This window comes from Musca autumnalis, unplaced genomic scaffold, assembly GCF_047663935.1.
Source record: "Musca autumnalis isolate F117 unplaced genomic scaffold, ASM4766393v1 scaffold_5, whole genome shotgun sequence".
Taxonomy (NCBI): Eukaryota; Metazoa; Arthropoda; class Insecta; order Diptera; family Muscidae; genus Musca; species Musca autumnalis.
In genome coordinates, this window is record NW_027412088.1 from 92,354,182 (window position 1) to 92,376,911 (window position 22,730).

The following is a 22,730-nucleotide window of genomic DNA, read 5'->3' on the forward strand; positions in this document are numbered from 1 at the left end:
AAAGAGCAGCCAGTCGTTGCTGGGCTATTTAGATAAATATTTGAGGCTTGTAGAGAAGCGAGCAGAAGAATAAGAAAAGAAAAATTATTTGTCTTTGCCGGTCAGAATTATACAATAAATGGGGTGCTGTGCCGTTTTTTCTGTTCGATTTGTTGGTGTTATTTGTTGTTCATATAAAATAGCTTGAAGCTAAAATACAATACCGCCATGATTTGGATATTGGAATAAAAATTTTAAAATTCTAAGCTCTTCTTCTTTGGCATGGCAAAATTTATAGAATTTTTATTTTTTTATTTTTTGGTTCTGTTAAATATTGGCTAGCGACGTAAATATATACAACCAATACAAGAGGGTTTATGGGTTAATGAACTGAACTGTTATATGCCGGTTGAATAGACCACAGACGGGCGAATGAATGCTTAAATTAAAAAAAATCTACGTTCGGTCGTTGATTTACCAGCTGTGTCTCTGCATTCCCAGCTGTCTTGAATATTTATAGATTGTATTAAATCGCTTAGCTTAGAGTGAGAGATGAAGAATGTGTGAATAGTGGAATCAATTGGATTTGATTGCTAAGCTTAACTTGTCCATCATTGTCTAAAGTCATATCTATTGAATATTCTCCTCGGGCCATAATTTGAGATTTTTTTTTGCAAAGAAACTCAGAAAAAAATACTCACACCTTAACTCCTCATCATTTTCTTCTTTTGTTGTTGTATTTACCTTTCTTTTGTTTGAATCCACGACCAAACGGTGAAATATTTTAAATAAAATTGTTTAACAGTTGTTTTGAAAAACATTCACATTCTTGAGTTTTTTTTTTCGCCTCCTTTTCGTTTTTTGTTTTTATTATTTCATTTTAAACCCCCAATAAAATGTATACTAATAATAATAACAATATTAACAAATATCTGAGTTTAATGATAAGGTGGAAAATTCCAATGCAAGTCAGTCATGGCTAAGGAATTTTGAACAGCAATGCAAAATATTTTGTGGGAAAATAATATGAGGAAATAATATCAGGAGAATATTGGTAGCTATTCTCCATTATCCGTTCTTATATGCTGCAACAAAGTTATTCGTATCCCTCCCCCAGCTCATAAGCGGACATTGACCATGTCGTACACCCGTCTAGAGTAGGTAATTTTAACAAACTGTAACTGAAGCCCATGTGTGACATTATCCTAATAAAACAATAAATGGTAAAATGCCTTATGATTGGCCGGCCTAACCGTCGTAAGAGGTTTACAAAAAAGCTAGCGTTGCTGCTATATGGGACCCTAATTGACATTTTATATTACTATTTTCCACCCACCCATTTAGAGTCCGAAAAAATTAACTATAATTTCAAAATCATAAAATCGACTCGAGGATGTTATACACATTGCCGAAGACAGACTAGTCATAAAGCTTGCTAATGGCCTAAGAAGTCGAACGCAAATGCTGAATTTTATATTAAATCAATTTGGGCACATAAACCTACATCGTTGCAAGGCTGCTTCTGCTGAGCTCACACTGACCGCCTCGTCCTCAAACATCGATATTTCCAAAGACGAGCAAAATTTATTTGTATAAAAATAAGGAGGGTGACTCATGTTAGAGGTCAAGTAATTGAAATGAGAACACTTTAAATCCCCTAACAAGGACCTTTTGTAGGAGAATTCTGGTGCTAGCAGCCGCGGTAACTCCAGCTCCAATAGAGTATATTAAAATTGTTGCGGTAAGCTTATCACCGGTGGAATTCTAACATGGATAGGTACATGTATTTATGTATGCTCCTCTTTTTTAATCCGGCTTCAGTGCTCTTCATCGAGTGTTGTTGTAGGCCGGCACAATTACTTTGAATAAATTGAAGTGTTTAAATCAGGCTTTAAATGCCTCAATATCTTGTGACCTCTGTTCTACTTTTATTGGTTTTTAGATCAAAAAGTCAGTAGGCCTACTCCGTAACTTTTATCGATTAAAAAGTTGTTAAAATTTCTTTTGTTTTTGTAACAACTACAAAACAAACAAATGAAATTGTTGTAAAATAAACAATGAGTAAAGTTGTTAAAAAGTTACAGAATAGGCCTACAGGATAAATATAAGCAGTCCGGGGACATTAGAATTACACAGCTAAGTTCTAAGAGGGTTGTAAGACTAACTTAAGCGAAAGCATTTGTCAAGGAAGTTTTTATTAATCAAGAACGAAAGTTATAGGTTCGAAGGCTATCAGATACCGCCCTAGTTCTATCCATATAGGATTACAGCTAGCAATTGTCTGTAGCTACTATCTCTCTCTCAGCTTAGCTTGCCGGGAAACCAAAGTTTTGGGCTCCGGAAGAAGCGTGTTTGCAAAGCTGAAACCATATAAGCAATTGACGAATTGGAAAGACCAGCATTGGAGACTGCGGCTTAATTTACGGTACAATTATTTTGAACAAATTAGAGTTCTTAAAGCAGGCTCCAAATGCCTGAATATATCGTGATCTCTGTTCTACTTTCATTGGTTTTTAGATGAAGAAGTAATGGTAAATGGAAGCAGTGTAGCGGCATTTTCATTAAACAGCGAGAGGTGAAATTCTTAGACTGTCGTAAGACTAACTTAAGCGAACGCATTTGTCAATGCAGTTTTCATTAATCAAGAACGAAATTTAGAGGTTCGAAGGCTATCAGATACCGCCCTAGTTCTATCCATATAGGATGACAACTAGCAATTGCCTGTAGCTACTATCTCCCTCTCAGATTAGCTTCCCGGGAAACCAAAGTTTTGGGCTCCGGAAGAAGTGTGGTTGCAAAGCTGAAACCATATAAGAAATTGGGAGAGGGATATACCAGCAGGGGAGACTGCGGCTTAATTTAAGTTACAATTACTTTGAACAAATTAGAGTTCTTAAAGCAGGCTCCAAATGCCTGAATATCTTGTGATTTCTGTTCTACTTTCTTTGGTTTTTAGATCAAGAAGTAGTGGTTCATTTACCATTCCATTAAGCAGTCTGGGAGCATTAACATTAAAACACGAAAGTTGAAATTCTTGGATCATCGTAAGATTAACTTAAGCGAAAGCATTTGCAAAATATGTTTTCATTAATCAAGAACAAAAGTTAGTGGTTCGAAGGCGATGAGATACCGCCCTAGTTCTACTCATAAACGATCCCAGCTAGCATTTGGGTATAGCAACTATTATGTCTCTCTCAGCTTAACTTCCCGAAAAACCAAAGTTTTGGGCTCCGGAAGAAGTGTTGTTGCAAAGCTGAAACCAGGAAAGGAATTGACGACCGGGAAACACTAGCAGGGGAGATTGCGGCTTAATTTACGTTACAACTACTTTGAACAAATTAGAGTTCTTAAAGCAGGCTCCAAATGCCTGAATATCTTGTGATCTCTTTTTTACTTTCATTGGTTTTTAGATCAAGAAGTATTGATAAAACACGAAAGTTGAAATTTTTGGCTCCGGAAAAAGTATGGTTGAAAAGCTGAAACCACGAAAAGAATGGATTTAATCGATAACATTTGCCAAATATGTTTTCATTAAACAAGAACAAAAGTTAAAAGTTCGAACCATAAACGATCCCATCTAGAATTGGTTATTGGCTCTCTCAGCTAAGCTTCCCGGGAAACCAAATTTTTGGGCTCTGGAAGAAGTGTGATTGCAAAGCTGAAACCAGGAATGAAATTGACGGAAAGGCAACTCCAGGAAGGCAGACAGTGGCTTAATTTGACTCAAAGGTCCGAACATAATGGTGTAAGACATGTTGCTAACTATTTCTCGAATCTACGAATGGTGGTTCTTAGTTCGTGGAGAGATTTATCTGGTTAATTCCGATAACGAAAGAATCTTAAATATGTTAAACAGATGCTTTCAAGATTATAGCGTTGAAGCTTTTATAGCCTTCATTCACGACCTCAGTAAAGAAATCAAGAAAGCAAAAAAATACGAAGTAAAGCGAGCGCGGCCAGACTTCGAAAATATTATCTATGGACCGTAAGTCTATTATTAAACGAAATGGCGGCAAGTGGACTAAGTCTAAACCTAATAGCAGGAATTCACTTCAACCACAAGTCGCAGTCGATCCCAAACTGAAGAGTAGTTAAAGTATATATAAAGGTTAATGAACTACCCAGGACTTTCAAAGACGATTAATTTCTTTCTCTACGTCATAACAAAAAGCACTCCCCAGTGTCTAGTCTTTGTCTTTGGAAAGATAGGAACGTGACAAGTTTCACACAACATTTATATTTCCTACGAACGTACCCGAAGAGACTAGCGATACTTCTCCCATCATAATGAGTGCACCTTCGGTGGTCAACTGCTAAAATCAACCCATTAAACACTCTTTCAACAGATAATTGCTGCGGCTTCCAAGCGAGAGCTTGGCTTAAACCAAGCCTCGCAGAAGGCGTGATAAAATTTGTCCCATAATATGGCGACTCTCAACACATTCAAGTCAATGAGCCATTCATAATTGTAACATGGTTCTGTATGACATATCCGATTTCATTAAAGTGGATGGAGAAAAACTCAAAGCAATATGACAATAGATTCCCAATATTCTTCGAGCGTGTCGGATGTACGGCGTTTCGAGAAGCAAACATCGACTCGATTGAACGTAGCAAATAAAGTGTGTAGAGACACAAAGGGAAGTTGGACATCGGAAAGCTGCATGAACAATATATAGCTACAGCATAAGTAGATAGGTAATGGGGATCACAGCAGCTGATAGTGTTGCCAAATAATAGAATTACCACCCTGTTAAAAGTCGAAAAGCAATCATCGACTCGATTAAACGTAGCAAATAAAGTACGAACAGACAAAACGCGGAAGTTGAACATCGGAAATTTGCAATCAAAACAGATAGCCAAAACATAAGTAGATAGGTAATGGTGATCATCGCAGCTGCCCGAGTTGCCAGATCGTAGAATTGCCACCCTGTTGATGTTTTGTTAGCATATACACAAACCAACATTTGATGTTATATTTGCCATTGGATGGCGTTTTTGCATCCAATCCAACATTCAATTTAAATTCAACTGGTCCAATTGATCAACGAAAGCACTCCTTTTTTCGATAACATATCAGCACAGTGGCATAGTATTGTCCACACCATGCAAACAACCGCAAAATCCGTACTTGGCCTCCACCAAGGAACCCATGGTAAGACCAGGAGTGTCGTGCTACTACCACAGAGAGTTATGCGTAACGTATGGGAGAGGTATTTAGAGAAAAGAAGAGTAGAAAAACGTATTTTCCGCGGGAGTGTGAAAAAATAGAGATCTATATCAAACTGATGACTTTGGTACAGACACATCCTCCTGTAGAGATGAGCAGGTACAGATAGTGCGCTCATGATATAGAAGAAGTATTTTCCCCAAACTGTTAGTATCAATCCCGGAAGATGGTATAGAGTTTATACAGCCCAACCAAGATGAGGTGAAGACGCCAATGAAGCGACTGTTCACGTAGCGAACAGGGTTATTTTACTAAATGTCTTGGTGAAGGATTCTTGTGTAGAGGAGAGAGATATTTAGTTAAGCGGACATCATTTTTTAATTTACAGTACGTTTAAACGAGGTTAAACTCTGGTAGGAGCCTGCTCACAAAAAAAGAATAAGTAAGATACGACATTGCTATTTCTACATGTGTTATGTCTGAGTTAGATATTATGGGATGTAATTTTGACTGTAAACTGATGAACGTTGGCATCCTACGACTCGTCCATAAAAAAGAGATAAGAGTGTTTGCTCAAACTTTGGAGGCATAATTCTGCTCCCTATTGTTTATAAAATAGTGTCTGAGATGTTGTGAGAACGACTAAAGCCTATGGTCAAAGAAATAATTGGGCCATGTCGATGCGGCTCTAGAACTGACAAATTCGCCATTGACCAGATATTTAACCTGCATCAACTCCTGGAAAAGTCTCATGAGATATACATAGATCTACACTTATCACCTCTTTGTCGATTATAAAGCTGTCTTCGACAGCTCTATATGTTCAAATGTATGTATTTCAAGCCAAACCTGAACTTGGCATTTCCGCAAAGCTCCTTCAGTATCGTAAGATGATATTAACTGAAGCCCGGTCCACAGTTAAAATGGGAAAGTTCATCTCCTAACTGTTCAGTACCAAAAGAGGTTTTAGATAGAGGTTTTGGTATGAATTTCGGATGGTACGTCCGACTTCAAATGCGAAATTGTAACAAAAGTTGAGTATAATGACTGACATGATTTCGGATCGAAATGTCGGAGAGAAATCGGATTGATTTCGTTTCGAATTCGTATTTAAATCTAAAAAGTGAGATAAAGGGAAATTTATTTTCGATATTTCGCTGTGTATTCGGAACGAAATCTGAACAAGATGGTTGAAAAAGTTCCTTACGAAAGTTAAATAGAAACCGGTAGGAAATCGGAAGGTGTTACGAAATTGTGCAGACGTGTCGGACAGAGGAGTGGAAATATATTCTTAATTCGGACAAATATTCTGTAGAGGACCATCTTAGTAAGTGAATAAGTAACATGACATCAGACTGAAGTTTTACAAAAACATCCTATTTTTGCATAACAGAACTTCGAAAAGAATTTTTCTTATAGAAAAACTTCTTGAGGAAGATTTCATATGTGAAAATTGTATCAGGAACTTCATTCAATGTTCTTATAGAGAAAGTTCATCATGGAGTTTTTTCAGAAAAAACTTCATCAGGAAGTTTTCTCTTTGGAGAACGTCATTAAGAAGTTTGCTTACAGGAAAACTTCATCAGGAAGATTTTCTTCGTTGAGAATTTGTTGGAGATTAAATAATAAAACTCACCTGTATTGAACCGGCCACTGATGCCGAGGAAAAGCTCATATTACTCGATTCGGTGCTGGGTGATAGTCGTTTACAACTGCTGGCGCTGCTGCCACTGCTAATACGATGCTGGGTTAATTCGTTGAAATTTAAACTATCCTTAAAGGATTTATTTAATAATTTACGGCATTCATTACTGCCATTGTTGTTGTTGTTATTATTTGTATTTAAATTTATGTTGTTGGTATTTGTGACATTGTTGTTTTTATTATTGTTGTTATTAATTATATCGATATTTTCATTATCCGCGGGATTAACTAAATTGGCAATGTTATTGTTATTATTGTTGTTGTTATTAGCCATTGTTGAGCCTGTTACAGAAGACAAAGAAGAAGATGATGATGAGGATGTTGTTGTTGTTGCTGTAGTTGATGATGATAATGTGTTGTTGTGTGGTTTATTGTGGCTTAGTGAGTGGCCCTCTGTGGGGACACTAGGACCACTGTTACTGGCAGGGTTTAACGATGGATTGTTATTGTTGTTGCTGTTGTTCATAACGTTATTAAGAGAGGGCGTTGAGCCGCCAATATTTGTGTTAGCTGTTGTGGCCGCCATGACCGGATGTAAAGCAAATTGATAACGATTAGTGGTGGAATTGGAATTGTTACCGCTAGGATTTTGATTAGCACTGCTACTGTGGCTGTTGTTGTTGCTGTTATTATTGTTAATTGAATTTGCAATTGTGCGATTACTGTTGTTGTTACTGTTGTTGTTTTGGTTCTCTTGATATTGTTGGTTGGGATGATGATAATTGTTGGCGTTGTGATGATGGTTGTGGTGGTGATGATGATGATGATTATGATAATGATTTCGCATTTTTTGCTATTGTGGTTGCTGTGTTGTTTTTTTGGTTAAATATTATTTACGTTTTTATTATTATGTACTACAACTGTTGCCTCTTCTTCATTTACTTTTATTACACTTTGTGCATTTGTTGTTGTTATTGTGGTTATGATGATATATTTATTTGTAATTTGTTCACACTTTTTATTAATGGTTGTTGTTGCTATTATTACCGCTACAATTGTTGTTGTTATTTGGTAATGTTGTAAAGCAACACGTCTTCTTCATTAGTTGGTGTAGTTGTTGTTGTTGCTGCTGCCTTAGTTTATTTAAATGTAATGACATTTTAAAGGTTTTATGGTTATTGTTGCCGTTGTTTTTGTTTATTATATATAAATTTATGTTTGTTATTTATTTTTCTGTGAATTAAATTTTAATTAATTTTAATTGGGTTTTTTTATTGCACCGCTGCTTTAAATCCCGCTTTTCGTCGTTTGAAAGACAAAAACACAACACTAGCCACAAGGTAATAAATAATATGAGAATATTCACGCTTTAAATTTACAATTTGGTACGTGATTTAAATTTTAAATAAATTTGTGGATTTTTTTCTCTTGAATTTTTGTCATTCACACTTTGCTTGCCCCCGTTTTTCTGTGGCCACCACTATTTTAAGATCTGCAAAAAAAGAAAAAATAAGAAAAAAACATTAAACATTTTGTTTTATTTCTAAATAAAATTCTTATTTCAATGAATGAATGAATGGAGTTTTGAGTTACATTAGTGGTCTGTATTGAAATTCAAAATTTCGTTAAGAAGTAAAAAAAGAACTTCTCTTGTTCGTTAAGTAACATGAGTCGAAACATTTTGTCAAAATCGTGCCTTTTTTAATATTTTCATTTTGGCAATTCTGCCTGTTGTATATGGAGTCATATATAACACAAACTAAGAGCGGAATTTAAATGAAATTACAAAACACCACAAAGGTGGCAATGCATTTGAAGATGTAAAGGAATGTTGTGCCCAACATCGACCCTTCCCAAGACCCCCTTTATTCCGCAAACCTAGAAGAGTTTATATATAACAACGACCTACAAAAGGTCTAACGACTAATAGAGACTTTCTGAATTGTATATTTCTATTAACCTACAGTTCCTCATTGCATCAATTAATGAAGTTCATTGATTTGTTTGGAGATTTATTTAATGAAGAGTTTGATTAATACAATGAAATATTTCATTACTGCAATGAAAATTTGCGTTAAATTTAATTTTGTGATACAGGGTTTTATTGCATAAATGATACTCCTGATGTTATACTCAAAACGGAAAATTAATCACTCAATAGTCATTCCATGACTAAAGCAAGGCATTCCAAATTGCAAAGTGAAAGATTGGTGGATCTGGGAAAATATTTCTAGGTCTTTAACTAATTGTTTAATAGGTTTACTAGACAAATTGTCTGTATCCGGTCGCCTAAGTAAGTAAGACATACTAATTTATTTACATAAGAGGTTCTTCATAGATCATTTATCCTATAAGTTTAACTAAGAATGGACTTCCACTCCTCTCCATTTGTTATTTTACTTTGCCACTTTTGAATATAATGATTTCGTCCTCCAAATGCGATCGTTGTAACTCGGTACGTTTAACTATGCCGATGTCGTTGTATCGGCTAAACGACGTTGACATTCACCATCAACGTAGATTGGCCCGTAGATCTTTCGAAAGATTTTTCCCTGAAACAAGACCAAGACCTGATCTCCTATGCTTCGGAATCATATATACTCCAAGGGATTACTACCCGTGTTTTGTAAAGAGTAATTTTGGTTTGACGAGACGTCATAGCGTTTTAAGGCACTACTAACGTCCGAACAGGAAGACATGATACAATTCGTGGAGGGTAAAATGGCTTCGTTTCTATAATTGTATTGAAAATGATAGTAGAAGACAATTACTAGGCTGGCTTGATAGAAATATGGATTCAAAATACCCATGAAAGGGCATAAAGAAGCAATCTTTCTCACTCTCTCACACACTCTTTTTTTCAAAACGTTCAGAAAGGTTCTATAGAAGCATCTCTTCTTTCAGAAAAGGTCTATAGAAACATAATTTGATTCAGAAAGTGCCCATAGAAGCACCCTTTCTTTCAGAAATGGACTATGAAAGCCACCTTTCTTTCAGAAATAATCTATAAAATCACCATTTCGTTCAGAAAGTGTCTATAGAAACATCATTTAATTTAGAAAGGATCTATAGAATCACTATTCCTTCAGAGAGGTTCTATAGGAGAACATTGTTTTTTAGAAATGGTCTACATAAACACTCATGCTTCTATTAAGGGTCTATGCGTCCTTTTTTTAACAAAAGGTCTATGAAAGCACCCTTTCCGAATGGGTCTATAGAAACACCCCTGTTTTCAGAAAGGGTCTGTACAAGCACCCTTGTTTTTAGAAAGGGTCTATAGAAGCACCCTAGTTTTCAGAAAGGATCTATAGAAGCACGCTTGTTGCCAGGAAGGTTCAAAACGACCATCCTTGTTTTCAGAAAGGGTTTATAGACACATCCTTGTTTTCAGAAAGGTTCTATATAGCACCCTTTCGTTCGCAAATGCTCTATGAAAGCATCATTTCATTCAGAAAGGGTCTATAACACCGTCTATCAGGACTTAAGTCGGACTGCTATTGCCCTAATTAGGTGTTTGACCGCATACCGGATACTATTCTACATGCAATAGGGACTTATGTCCCTATAATTTAAACGCAAATCTTATCTCGTTTCTGGTGGACGCGACATGGACGCCACGTTCCAATCGTCGGATACGCGTTCATTCTGTCAGATGGTGTTACTAGCTGATGCATACACCTTATCAGCGTGTCGCCTCCGGTCGTGAACAGCTAGGCTGATAAACTATCGACTCCTGGGGCCTTATTATTCTTTTGCCGGTTTACCGCTGTCTTTATCGGCGACCTGACAAAACGCCCAACGGTCATAAGGCCGGAACAAATTTTTGGGGGTTATGACCATTTAGACCGCTTCTTAGGGACTACTTTTGCGTTAGGCATTATGTACACAACGACTAACTTTGGGCTTATAGTGGTAAGTCTTCGTGGCGTTGCCGGCTTTCGGCCGGAATTTCAGACGTTCACCCTTGGACAGATGCAATATGTTGGTTACGCGTACGCAACCTCAGGCCTTCTAATTAACTTTAAGTCGAAATTTTTTGTAAAAAGGACCTGCGTTTTTGGAAAGTCTTAAAGACAGCTAAGCGTACCAATTTTCCTTGCCTTAGTAACATATTTATTAAAACTTTACACAACGGCCAATTGGAGCTTATGACCGCAGTCTGGACGGTCATATTTCTTTTGGGCGTTAGTCAGGTCCCCGTTTTTACCTCATCCTGGCCGGGCGGTATAAATTAAATAATATATTATGGAATTGGATTTGTTGTATTCTTCGTTGTCTTCGACAGTAGTGGATATCGACATTAGGGATATAACTTTTTGCACTTTTTTGCAAATATCAAAAATACCACCACATAGCCGTGTAGAGCATGGAAACCTATTATGAAAAACGGTGCAATTTTTTCTCTATCGCGAAAAAAGTTTCCGCACCAAATGCATTGAAGTTCAGTAATGCATTTTTTAAATTTATCTGTTATAACAACATATTTGCTTTTCTTTAAAATTTTTATTTTTTTGTAATCTAATTTAAAATCATTATCAAACCGTTCTGGACCAATTTGTTCTCAAATCGCGCCATTTCGGAGCATATTAGGAACTTTTGACACTATTGCAATTTTTGGTTTTTCGTTATAAACTCGTGAATTTTATGTTTATATTTTTTGTACCTATCGGACAAGAGAATATGGCGTCATTTAGAACGAATTCGCGAAAGTTACAGGCTGTTTTTGTTGACTTTGCCTGTGAGAATCGTATTTATTTTCTAAAAATATTTTTCAAACAAAGCAAATTTAAAATTTTAAGTAGAAAAAATATCAAAAGGATTTTAGTAATCACAGTCGGTGCGGAAACTTTTTTCACCGAATCGATCTTGGAAACGCGTTTTCATTATTAGCACGAAATTCCCCACAGGTACTGGTGTTGTATTTTTGTAGAAAACAAATACGATTCTCACAGGCAAAGTCAACAAAAACAGTCTGTAACTTTCGCGAATTCGTTGCAAATGACCCCATATTATCTTGTCCGATAGGTACAAAAAATATAAACATAAAATTCACGAGTTTATAAAGAAAAACCAAAAATTGCAATAGTGTCAAAAGTTACTAATATGCTCCGAAATGGCGCGATTTGAGAACAAATTGGTCCAGAAAGATTTGATAATGATTTGAAATAAGATTACAAAAAAATAAAAATTTTAAAGAAAAGCAAATATGTTGTTATATCAGATAAATTTAAAAAATGCATTACTGAACTTCAGTGCATTTGGTGCGGAAACTTTTTTCGCGATAGAGAAAAAATGACACCGTTTTTCATAATAGGTTTCCATGCTCTACACGGCTATGTGGTGGTATTTTTTTGGTTATAGCCCTAATCGACATGCTTGTTCCATAACCTGAGCACGTTGTCGGTGTATTCTTCCTTCTCTACAGAAGGATTTGCATGTCGTTGTGATGGCTTTGCATCAGTTTGATGTCCAACTCTTTGGTAGAATTATCGGCCTTTGCAGTGTTTCTCTCTTGCAGAAAAGACGTTTCTCCTCTATTGTTATACCCTCAGCATTTATGCTAACGAGGGTATATACACTTTCATGCGGGCAAAATGTGCCTCATCAAAATAATGGTTTCAGACCCCAAGTATGTTTGGACGAAATGTGTTTCAGACAATTTGGAGTCGATTGAGCAATGTCCAAACTTACTTTAAGTTCGAAGATGGGTTATATCGGTGCACTCCTTCCGGTACCTCCCCCACAAAAGTTCGAAAATGGTCGGAAAATTTGTGCGCCCGATAACTCTTGAAGGGAGTAACCGACTTGGTCCACACTTTGCACATAGTGACATTTCTACCAAACTTATATGAGGTTCCATCGGTCCACGCCTTTGGGTACCTCCCACACAAAATTTTGGAAAAGTTCAGTTTAGGACCTGCTCTCGAATCGTTTTGATTTTTGATGTAGCCACTTGTATTCACGGCCCTCCATACGACGGTACAAGTTTAATCAGGGGCAAGCCCATACTTCTTGACAAAATAGCCTGAAAGGTGCAAAACCCAATATGACACCGTGTGTAGTTGTTGGAACGCAGCATAACTCTCCGACGGATCTGCCGATTCGGTCCAACATTTGGCCTTCGCAATATTTTGTGCAAACTTAGTTTAAGTTCGAAGATAAGCCATATCGGTCCACTCCTTCAGGTACATCCTCCACAAAAGTTCAAAAATGTTCGGAAAAATTGTACGTACGACAACTCTTGAAGGGAGTGACCGATTTAGTCCATATTTTACACATCCTAATATATCTGCCAGGTATAGATCAGGTTCGAATATGGACTACTCGTATGTCCACTCCTTCGGGTACCTCCCACACAAAATTTCGGATAAGTTCACTTTAAGACCTGCTCTCGAATCACTTTGAGTTTTGTTAAAGCAACTTCAATTCACTGATCCACTTACGATGGTACAATTTTTTCAGGGGCAAGTAAATACTTTCTGAGAAAATAGCCCGAAAGTTGTAAAAATCCATATGACACCATGTGTAGTGGCTGGAGCGCACTATAGCACTCGAAGTGGTCAACGGATTTGGTCCAAAATTTGGCTCACAGTTTCAATTCACATAGGCTGAGGGTATATCTCTGTCGGCAAAGCCGACTGATACTTTATTACTTGTGTTTACCTGATTTTACTACAGTGCCCTACGATACTGATTGTATAGTAACCCTATATACCGCATTCTTCTTTTCGATAGCAGCACAACAGTATTGGTCATATTATGGTGGAGACCTCTGGTATCCAAATATGGATTTTTTCGGCTGTTTTCATGGAGTGGACAATACTTTGCCACTGTGCTGTGATATGTTATCGGGACGGGGAGTGCTTTGATTAGGCATTGAGTATTGTGTCTGTTTGTACTTTATTTGCTACGTTTAATCGGGTACGTATCTTTGCCGCAACAAGGTGGTGGTACGAAACGAAGAAAGCACATTCAACAAGTTAAAAAAATGTTGGGCCAAACTGGTGTTAACTGGTGGGTTTAAGTTGAATTTCCGTTAATTCAAAAATGTGCATTTACTTTATTTGAATGAATTTACAACAACAAATACTGTATAGAATTTCACTCACTATTTTCCGTGTTTATTTTGCTATTGTTTCTGATTTACTCTCTCTCTCCCTCATTCAGTTTTAACTTACATATTCTTCTACATTATGACATCATTCATTATTACCCCTCCTACTCTCTCGTATTTATTGCCTCTGTCCCATTTGTTGTTCATATTCTTCTTGTATGTTTATTTGCAAATCGATTGCTATTTTATTTGACCATTGTGGAACATTCTAGATTTAGGATTCTACTACAGGCTATGCTTCAGCGAGAGAGCGAGTATAATACGGGAGAATAGCATATGGGTGATTTGAGTTATAAATCATACCGAAAAATAAAACCATCAGTGAAGTAAAGAGTAATCTAAGTAAAGTAAAGCTGTGTGTTTTATGGAGTTAAGCTGTGTGCTTAGTAAAGTCGTGCACGAATAAGTGTAATAAAGTTAATAAAGCACTGTAAGACTTGTAATCTGAACGAACCTGAGTTTTAACCCCTTTTTTAATATCATGAGAGTACACCGATCATATGTGGGGGGTTACAGATAAGTCTACGAGTAATGTTGAAAAATTTAGATTTGATCCGAATTGTTGCAAGTCTATCATACACCGGGATGAAACTGGAGACAAGATGTTTTAACCTGTGACTAACTAGAAATCCGCAACCAAACACGTGATTTATATTATGACAGCTATTATACAGTACGTTACCTTCTCTGTAAAGAGTCCGTACATTAAAGGTACAGATCCCCAGATCTTGATCCTTGAAGTGGTTGCGAGGGGTCGTCACTCTCAAGAGGAGTTTTTTTTTGTTTCTTTGTCCTTTGTCGATATATAAAACATCTCCTATCTACAGCAAATATTTAGAATTTAATTCATATACATTTGTATGTGATCACCCAAGAAGGTTTTGTAGAAGCCTACATAAAACTATGCTGTTATTTATTAACCTTGCCTTATTATTGTAAAGTTTAAAAAGAACTTTCTCCTTGAATATGGATCTTAACCCCAACATTTTCAAGTACGATGCTATAACAATCTTCATACAGCAGTTTGCACTAATAGAACGAATTATGTAGCTATGTCGTCTAACAGCTAAAGTATTAACAACTATCTTATCTCTCAATTACAGTTAAGATCAAATGTTATCTAAAATTGTGATGTCTTCCTACTACAGATATTTTGCCCAGAGTTCGTCGCATTTTTAGCTGTTGCTTGCTATTATTTTTGTTATTATTACTATTCTGTCTTATTATCATCGTATTGTTGTGAATGTATTTGTTTGGGGGTACTTAAAATTCCACTCTCATAATTAAGACATTTAATTTGAGTGCTATTTTTGTTGTTGTTTGCTGCTGTTGTATGTATTATCTAATTAGACCAACAGTCTTAAATAATAATAAAAGAAAACAAGATGTGTTTTTATCAGATCTTTTTTTCACAAAATTATGATGATCATCATATACATGCTAAACGTTTTTCTTGTTGTTGTTTTCTTTTTGTTTTGGGAGTATGGCAAATTTAAGTTTTATTGGCTTTTATTAAGTTTATTAACTGGGCTTGTTGAAAATCTTAGCCTATTTTTTGAAAGTCTAAATTATGAGAGAAGGTCATACGGTGGTTAATGGAGGTATTGTGAGAATCTGTTTGAAAATATTAAAAGTTTTCTATTTCTTTTTAAGGTCAAATGAGAAATTGCTACAATTTATAGAAGACCTACATATACAGGCTAAAGTTTGGCAGGGGAAGGGAAGTCAGGAGAAAAAATATTGCTGTTTTTAAATGAAACGAATTTATTCGGTAAGCTTTCACTTTTAAATGTAATTTAGAACCCAAAGCTAATTAAGTCTGGTTTTAGGAATAAATCGCGAGCTATTAAAACAGAAGAAAATTTTTTATTATTTACTCTTAGGAAGAAGAACATTTAAACAAGGGATAGTTGTCGTTCGTATTTAAAACCCCCTTCTGGAGACTTAAAGAATGCATTGAAGTGGCAAGATATATGGAATAATTTTTATACGGTGGTAGATCCATGGGGGAGATCTATAAGCAGTTAGGGCATGGATGTAGGAAGAGGTACTCCATATTTACGTCACACATTCCACTAACTTGCAAAGACTTATAGCTGCATTACACCATATGCTTTTTCACATGTATGTAGTCACTTTGGGTATACTAATATACAGACCAGCTGATGTCGTACATGTTAAAAACATATCGTGTAATATAGCCATTATTGAACACATCATATCATACACGAGTTTAATGTACTGCGACAAAAACGAACTGCGAGGCTTGGACGAACAGAACATTCATCTTACTTATTCTTAGTTCGGGTTGTAGGACAAATGTTCTGTAGAGGGTCATCTAAGTTAATACTCGTATTGAGGTCTACCACAAATAAAAGGCCCTTCTGAAATCTATTATAAATAGAAGAAGGCTTAAATGTCGTTTAGGGGCACCTCTCGGATCGGGCTGAAATTTTTATAGTAGATAGCCCGGGGCAACCTCAATACAAATACATAGTGTTCCGAGATATGGGTCATGACATTTTACAATTCTAACGTGGGCAATATGGGTATCGTTTTAGAGCTTATGGAGAGTACCTTTGTGCACGCGGCTTATTTTTACACCTGTCCATAGGAGAATGTCTTAAATCCCCGGCCGAAGGCCGGCTAATTTGTAACACTTACAATTTAAAAGAAAGTTTTGATCGCGCAGCCCACTTTTGCTCCTGTCCATATGAGAAAGTCTTAAATCGCCGGCCGAAGGCCCGCTACCTAAGAACGCTAACGATTTAAAACCAAGTTTTGATCGCGCAGCCCCATTTTTCTCCTGTCCATAGGAGAAAGTCTTAAATCCCCTGCCGAAGGCCGGCTACTTAAAAACACTTTTTTATTATGTTGACGTATAATAATTTTATAAATTATTATTCGAAAATCTAGTTTCCATTGGAACGTACTCTTCGTGAGCTTTAAAAAGAGTCCCATATTGCATAGGTTTTAGAAATAATGGCGATAAAAGTAAAAAATTCAAGACCCATATGTCGGAAGTATGGACTTCCCGCGGAAAACTATATATCATTGTGTTCAGGGCCCCAAGGGCTAGCTATGGTAAAAATTTTAGCCCGATACGAGACGTGTCCATAAACAACCAAATGGTGTTAAAGTACGAAATTTCCGAAATGTCATGACCCATATCTCGGGAAGTATGGACTTCCCGCGGAAAACTATATATCATTGTGTTCAGGGTCCCAAGGGCTAGCTATGGTAAAAATTTCAGCCCGATCCGAGAGGTGTCCACAAACAACCTAATGGTGTTAAAGTACGAAATTTCCGAAATGTCAAGACCCATATCTCGGGAAGTATGGACTTCCCCCGGAAAGTTATATATCATTGTGTTCAGGGTCCCAATTGCTAGCTATGGTAAAAATTTTAGCCCGATCCGAGAGGTGTCCATAAACAACCTAATGGTGTTAAAGTACGAAATTTCCGAAATGTCAAGACCCATATCTCGGAAAGTATGGACTTCCCCCGGAAAGCTATATATCATTGTGTTCAGGGTCCAAAGTGCTACCTCTGGTAAAAATTTGAAAACGATCCGATAGGTGCCCCTAAACGAAACTTGTCCCTAGAAGAATTTGTACAGATAGAAGACCTGTTTTTGGTGTTCTCTACATTTAGGTCTTCTTACACAGTGAACCATCTATTTAAGACGGAAGATCTATTTGAGGTATACATAGAAAACGTGTTTGAGGTCTTTTCAAGATGGAAGACTTATGAGAGGTCTCCTATAAGTTGAAGCCCTATTTAAAGTCTTATGTACATAGGTATCTAGACGAAGGAACTACTTGAGGTCAGACAGACGACCTTATTGAGATCTTCTCTACGTAGAATACCCATCTTCTTTGCATAGAAGACCAATTTGAATTATTTCCTATATAAATTTCGAATTAGAGGTCCCGGGCAATATTTTATATGAGATTTTATTAAGATATTTATACAGAAAAAAATACATGGCCAACGTTCTGCAACAGAAGTTATTTAGTTTCAGAAAGAACTAGTTCAAATCAACTATTTATTTTAAGGGGCATATGAACTGGTTCTGTTGATATAGCTGATATTTGCTCACAGAACTAAAAAGGGAGACCTTGTAGTTAGTAGCGACAGCAAAGAAATCAATAGACGAATTATAGGTCTTCCAAAGATAGAAGACCCATTTGAAGTCTTCTCTGGACAAATTTTATTATATGCTCTCCCGATTGAATACCCTTTTAAGGGCTTACATAGATTTATAACCTATTATGTCTTTTTTGGAGTGAAGGCCTCTAGAGAAACCTTTAAAATGTTTCTAAATATATTACAGACTAAAAAATACTCAAAGGCTTCTTTCCTACTTCCTTTATTCCATATAAGGTCAAAAAACATTACACCTTAAAAAAAACACAAACATCCCCTCCAAAATAAAAAAATAAAACAAGTTATATAAAAAATGTCGAACATTTCCTCTGTCTTTGACTTACCACACAAATGACAATTTAAATTAAAAAATTATCAGAAGAAAAAAATCATTAGCAAAAGTGTCTAAGACAAGTTTGAAGACAGGAAATACCCTCAAAGAATAAGCCAAGACGAAGACAAAAAAAATCTGACAAGAGACAGATAAACTTGTCAAATGTTGTTTCGCCAACGTTAAGCAAGCAAATGATGATGATTTCCAGTAAAAAACACTTGAAAAAATATGTTGGCGTGTTGTTGTATTGCTGTTGTAAATTTATGTTACAACAAAGTGTCGTCTGTTGTTAATCGTGCTCGTGCAACAAGTTCCCTATAATTTTTTTTTTGTTTCATTAAGAAAAATTTGTTTGCGCCATTTGTGGTAGGCACAAAACTAAAAAAATAAATTTTATCTTTTTTTCCGATTGCGGAGGGTTTTTTACACTGACTTCTGTGTATATGAATGACTGACTTACGAAATTGTTTTGGCAAATCAAGTACCTGTTTGTTTCGAATACGCCTTAGTACATTAAATGAGAACTTAATTTTTTTCTTTCATTCAATTCCACTTGAATTTGCCTTCACACTTGAATGGCTGGGTCGATGGTTTTCCAACTGCAGCAATTACACTTCACCAAAGCTTTGAGAAGAACACACCTTGTTTTTCGAAGACAACAAAAAAGTGTGGTTATGAAAAAACATACAAAATATAAATAACCAATCTGCCACGTTATTCATAACGCCAAGAAGCAGTTGTTGCAGCAGTAACAAAAAACGAATTATCTCATAAATTTATTTATTAAATTGCACTGAAGACAACATCTTAAATTACATGTGAACCTTGTAACGGGTTTAAGTACATACAAAGCATATGTATGTAAATTAATCAACTAATATACATACATGCACATGTTTAAATACTATATTTGGCAGCACAGTGTTCTAAAGTTACACTTATATCCTTAATATGTATCAACAAGTGAGCAAAGGCTATAGTCGGGACGAGGCCGACCATGTGATACCCTACACCACTACCCCTGTGCATAAGCTTTTCACTGGTAAACATTTCTTTTAGGGAATATAAACCGACTACCACCAAAAATAATATGCCTCTTTTTCTCTGAGACCCCCATAAGCAACCAAAATTTCGTGACCATCCGATCAAAATTACGACCTGTAGCTTGATTGCAAAATAAATGGAAAAATTGGATGCATTACCGACTATTGTGGTATCTCCCTTGTATGAACACCATCGCCAACCTGCTTTACACCAATGTAAAGGTAATATTTTCTTCTTCCATTCACAGGCTTTGTCGTTGGAATATATTCACAAAGAATAAAACTTTGAATTTGTCTCCAAATGAGTTTTTCCCCATTCCGACCCCTAAATATTATCCGATTATCACCAAAATCAATAGGCTTCTTCCTATGTGGGACCCGCATCAACTCCCAAAAAATTCGTGACGATCCGATTAAAATTGCGACCTGTAGCGTGATTACAAACAAATCGGAAAATGGGATGCATTACCGACTATTGCGATATCTCTGTTGTTTGAGCAGCTACGACAACCTACTTTACATCGTTGTAAAGGTGATATTTTCTACTTTCCTTGCCAGGTTTTGCTTTTGATATACCTCTTTAAGAAACAGAGATATTGGCTTTGAAATAAAACGTTGACCTTTCTCCAAATAAGTGTTTGCCCATTCCGACCCCTGAATATTATCCGACAATCATCAAAATCAATAGGCTTCTTTCTTTTTGGGACCCCCATTAACCCCCAAAATTTCGTGACTATCCGATCAAAATTGCGACCTGTAGCGTGATTACAAAAAAATCGGAAAATGGGATGCATTATCGGCTATTGCCATATCTTTGCTATTTGACCACCTACGACAACCTGATTTACACCGTTGTAAAGGGGATATTTTCTACTTTCCTGTTTTTGCTTTTGATATACCTCTTAAAGAAACAGAGATATTGGCTTTGAAATAAAATGTTGACTTTTCTCCGACCCCTAAATATTATCCGATCATCACCAAAATCAATATGCTTCTTCATCTGTGAGACCCCCATTAACCCTGAAATTTTCGTGACGATCCGATCAATATTGCGACCTGTAGCGTGATTTCCAAAAAAATAGAAAAATGGGATGTATTACCGACTATTGCGATATCTCCGTTATTTGATTACCTACGTCGACCTAGTTTGCATCATTGTAAAGACCGGATCTTCTACTTTCATAGTCAGGCTTTGCTTTTGGAAAATTTTCAACCAAAACTGTGATAATTGTCAATATAATTAAAATCTCAAAAATGAAAATTGGGGTTTTATTTGCTACTATTGCGATATCTTCGTTGTTTGATCACCTACGAACACCTACTTTACATCATTAGAAAGGTGATATTTTCTGCTTTCATTGATCTACCCCATATAGAAGCTGAGATATTGACTTTGGAAAAAACGTTGTCTTTTTATCCACCTAAGTTTTTTGCCCTTTCCGACCCCTAAATATTATCCGACCATCACCAAAATCAATAGGCTTCTTCCCCTCCGGGACCCCCATCAACATCCAAAATTTCGTGACGATCCGATCAAAATTGCGGCCTGTAGCGTGATTACAAGGTTTAGATGGACAGACGGACAGACGGACGGACTGACGGACGGACACACATAGCCAGATCGATTCAGCTCGTCGAGACATTCATTTTGATATATATAAGTATGGGTCTACTACCATTATTTCGATGCGTTACAAACTTTTTGGCCAAAACCAACTTATAATACCCTCTCCACATAGTGGTGTAGGGTATAATGATTTTTTTTTCTCAAAAATTGGTTCCTGTTGCGTGAATGAATGAACTTTTGCCTATCAATGCCTAAAAAAGGTTTATTCCGTTTCAATATTAAACCCGTTCTGCCGAAACCACTTTAAAATTAGTTTTTAAATAATTTTGTGCGTTGAGGTTTTTTATCGAATCACCTTTTATGTAAAATCTAATCACAAATAAGTTGAGTTCCTTTACTTACCTGAGGTTACCATTTTTAACCTGCAAAGCGTTCCTTAACCCCAAAAAGTGGTAAAACTGGCTGCAATTTTTAAGAGAGTGAGAGAGGAGAGAGAGCACATTTGCCTTTCTCTTCTACCACAGGCTACCAGCAAAATTTCTTCAGGTAAAAAATGGTAGAAATGGTTTTTCGACTTTTGTTCGACTTATTTCACAATGAAGAAAAAAAATGGACGAAAAACAGAAGAAAAAGTCGAACGCTGACAAAACTAAATTAAAAACTGTGAAATAAAAGACGAAAATTGATTTGTTATGTTTCTTTTAGACATTGCTACCAGATCTACCATTTTTCCGTTCCTTTACTTTTCTGGTAAAAATGTTCATGGGAGAGCAATTTTGAGAAATTTCGACACTTTTCTCTTTTACCATTAAAAAAGTAAAGGAACAAAGCTATAAAAACTCAGCAAAATATAATACGGGGAAACGAGGTGGTATACAAGATAGTTATAGTGGGTAAATAAGAAATTGCAAATGAATTTTTAATTTTCAATATTTCCGATAGAGAGTTGTGTTTAATGCCATTTGAACTCTTAAGAGGTCTTCTACATAAAGATGTTTGCATATCCATGTATCGTACACATTTTCACCCTTCTATGTAATTATGCCTTCTTTAAAAAGAAGCCTCAGGCAATACAATTGCAAGGCCAAGGGTCTTCAACAGAATTTGTTTAGTTCACAATTGAACTAGTTCAAATAAACTATTCATTGTAAGGAGCACATGAACTAGTTCAGTTGACATAGCTGATATTAGCTCATTGAACTTAAAAGGGGAACCTTGTGTTTAGTAGCGACAGCATGGCGGAATAATCGGGACATTTACCACACCAAACGTCAAAATATCGGATTACTGTGAATTGCTTGTTTACCTTTTGCATGTAGTTTTATTCACAATAATGCATTTTGACAACTAATATGATAATCAGCTGTTTTTGCCGTTGTACCTGTATTATTGTGCCATGAGCGACAGCAAAGAAAGCCATACTGACAGTAATCACATCAAAAACCAATTGAACCTTAATCCAGAGGCCCGTTTTAGAAGAGAACCTATACATTTATATATATAGATAATTTTAAGATATTGTGTTTAAAGTAATCTCGAATGATCTTCATTTCGATGACATGACATATGGCAGTTCTATTCGTTTAAAAATTGACATGGTATCTTATCTGTAACTTTAGTACAATAGTTCTTTCGATCGTTCTTCCTGTTCTATTCCAAGTTTCCGTAAGACTTAGTAGAATATCTTATAGCTCTGTTAAGAACATCTTATAACAGTAGTCCATTGTCTT

The 22,730-nt window shown here is 36.2% G+C and overlaps 1 protein-coding gene across 10 annotated transcripts in view; it reads right to left on the minus strand.

Annotated features, from left to right (window-relative positions):
- The window catches only part of Shrm (shroom), a 308,548-nt gene that overhangs the window by 225,464 nt on the left and 60,354 nt on the right, over positions 1 to 22,730 (minus strand). For 4 of the 10 annotated variants that reach the window (XM_073992652.1, XM_073992648.1, XM_073992650.1 and 1 more), the window contains exon 2: positions 6,786 to 7,135. In XM_073992652.1, coding sequence (XP_073848753.1) covers positions 6,786 to 7,127 — 342 coding nt within the window. In that variant the 5' untranslated portion in view covers positions 7,128 to 7,135. Of the gene's footprint in view, positions 1 to 6,785; positions 7,675 to 7,735; positions 8,286 to 22,730 lie in introns of those variants that run through there. The other 6 variants (XM_073992645.1, XM_073992644.1, XM_073992647.1 and 3 more) reach the window with 6 other exon arrangements.